This window comes from Galeopterus variegatus, unplaced genomic scaffold, assembly GCF_000696425.1.
Source record: "Galeopterus variegatus unplaced genomic scaffold, G_variegatus-3.0.2 Scaffold8009, whole genome shotgun sequence".
NCBI lineage: Eukaryota > Metazoa > Chordata > Mammalia > Dermoptera > Cynocephalidae > Galeopterus > Galeopterus variegatus.
In genome coordinates this window covers 50,655-52,211 of record NW_007734120.1, presented here as the reverse complement: position 1 = coordinate 52,211, position 1,557 = coordinate 50,655, and the positions used below count along the sequence as shown (strand labels likewise).

Sequence of the window (1,557 nt, the reverse complement as noted above, 5' to 3'; positions counted from 1 at the left end):
ACCCGTGGCCTTGGTGTTATCAGCACCACACTCTCCCGAGTGAGCCACGGGCTGGCCCGGCTCTCATGGGTATTCTTCTGTTCATTGTTGTGATTAGCAAATGAAATGCTATTTTCATTATTTTAAGTAAAGGTATAAAGTTAATGGTGGTTTTGCCAAAGCTGGCTTCCTATTCTTGAGCCAGGTAGTCAATGAATGCTCATTCATTCATTCTGCAGATATTTTAACTGTTGGGTTTTCAACAGTGATGAAACACAAAACTCCCTGCCCTCCTGGAGTTTACAGTCTACTGGGCAAATGGACAATTAACAAAATAAAGTATGTAGTATGTTAGATGTTGATAAGAGCTTTGAAGAAAAATTATGCACATTAAGGGGAAGGGGAGTGCTTTGAGGGAGTGATTGTAATTTTAAATAAGAATCACAGAGGGAGGTGGAGAGGGAGGTGCAGGAGCCAGCCTTGCAGACTGCTGGGAGAAGAGTGTTCCAATTAAGGCGTATACACATAATTGCTGTTAATGGAGTGAAATTCTGTAACAATGCCCTGGATGCCCTGCAGAACTAGTGCAGAAGAGGCTGGTTCGGGACAGGGGGAGTCCTGGCCCTGCAGCTTTGCAAAGCAAGGAATCCCCCAGGCAGGGATCTGAAGGATGAATGGAAGCTCATGCAGGTGTAAAATAGCCAGGTGTGTTCAGGGAACTCCCAGCAGGTGTGTTTGCAAGAGGAGAAGAGGGAATGGGCAGTGAAAGGGGAGGGGGGGGCTAAAGCTGCTCCTTGGAGGTCTGTGCCCCAGGGAGCCACTGAAGGGGGCTACCAGCAAGGTTGTTAGGTGACCAGATTTGCATTATAGGAAGAGCCCTCCTGCCAGCAGTGTCCAGAGTGACTCGGGGTGGGGATGAGGAAAATTGCTGGTGCCCTGGACCATAGACATCATGGGTATGGAAAGGAGATTTGAAGGGTGGTCAGAAGGGGTGAGCTTCAGACTTGGGATGAGCGGATGTGGTGTGGGGGAGTGACGAGGAGAGGAAGGAGAGCTGGGGCTGCCAGGGGTCCGCTGGGCTGCAGCCACTGACCTGGGGAACATGTGGAGTGAGGTGGGAACAGGCTTGGGGGAAGAGGCTGAGTCCACTGGAGACCTGCCGGTTGTGAGGTACCTGGGCAGCATCTGAGTGGAAACCCCGTCCCCCAGTTTATGACCCCTGACCTCTACCTCTTTTCTTTCACAGGCTGCAGCCAAATGTGGTCTCTTCTTGTAAGTCTGGGACTCTGGCTGTAAATTCCAGTCTGGGGAGTGGCGGGGGTGTGGGGGGGGCGGAGACCACCCAAATTATGCCCAGCCTGCCTCCCTGGGGGGGAACAGACCCCTCATCCATCATCTTCACCCACTCCTATTCCAGCCAAAAACCGTCCCCCCACTCCCCCACCCAGAAAGGGAGACTCCATCCCTCCCTCCACCATCCAACCCTGGGGAGTTTCACAGGAGGCAGGTCTGTAGCCCAATCCCCATCTTTCTCATTGCAGTCTCAGGTCTTCTCCCTAGGGGCTGAGTGGGGGTTGG

At 52.5% G+C, this 1,557-nt stretch overlaps 1 protein-coding gene across 1 annotated transcript in view; it reads left to right on the top strand.

Annotated features, from left to right (window-relative positions):
• TMEM92 (transmembrane protein 92) overlaps positions 1-1,557 on the top strand; it is a 6,112-nt gene that overhangs the window by 2,172 nt on the left and 2,383 nt on the right. The window contains exon 2 of the mRNA XM_008592539.1: positions 1,226-1,251. Coding sequence (XP_008590761.1) covers positions 1,226-1,251 — 26 coding nt within the window. The remainder of the gene's footprint in view (positions 1-1,225; positions 1,252-1,557) is intronic.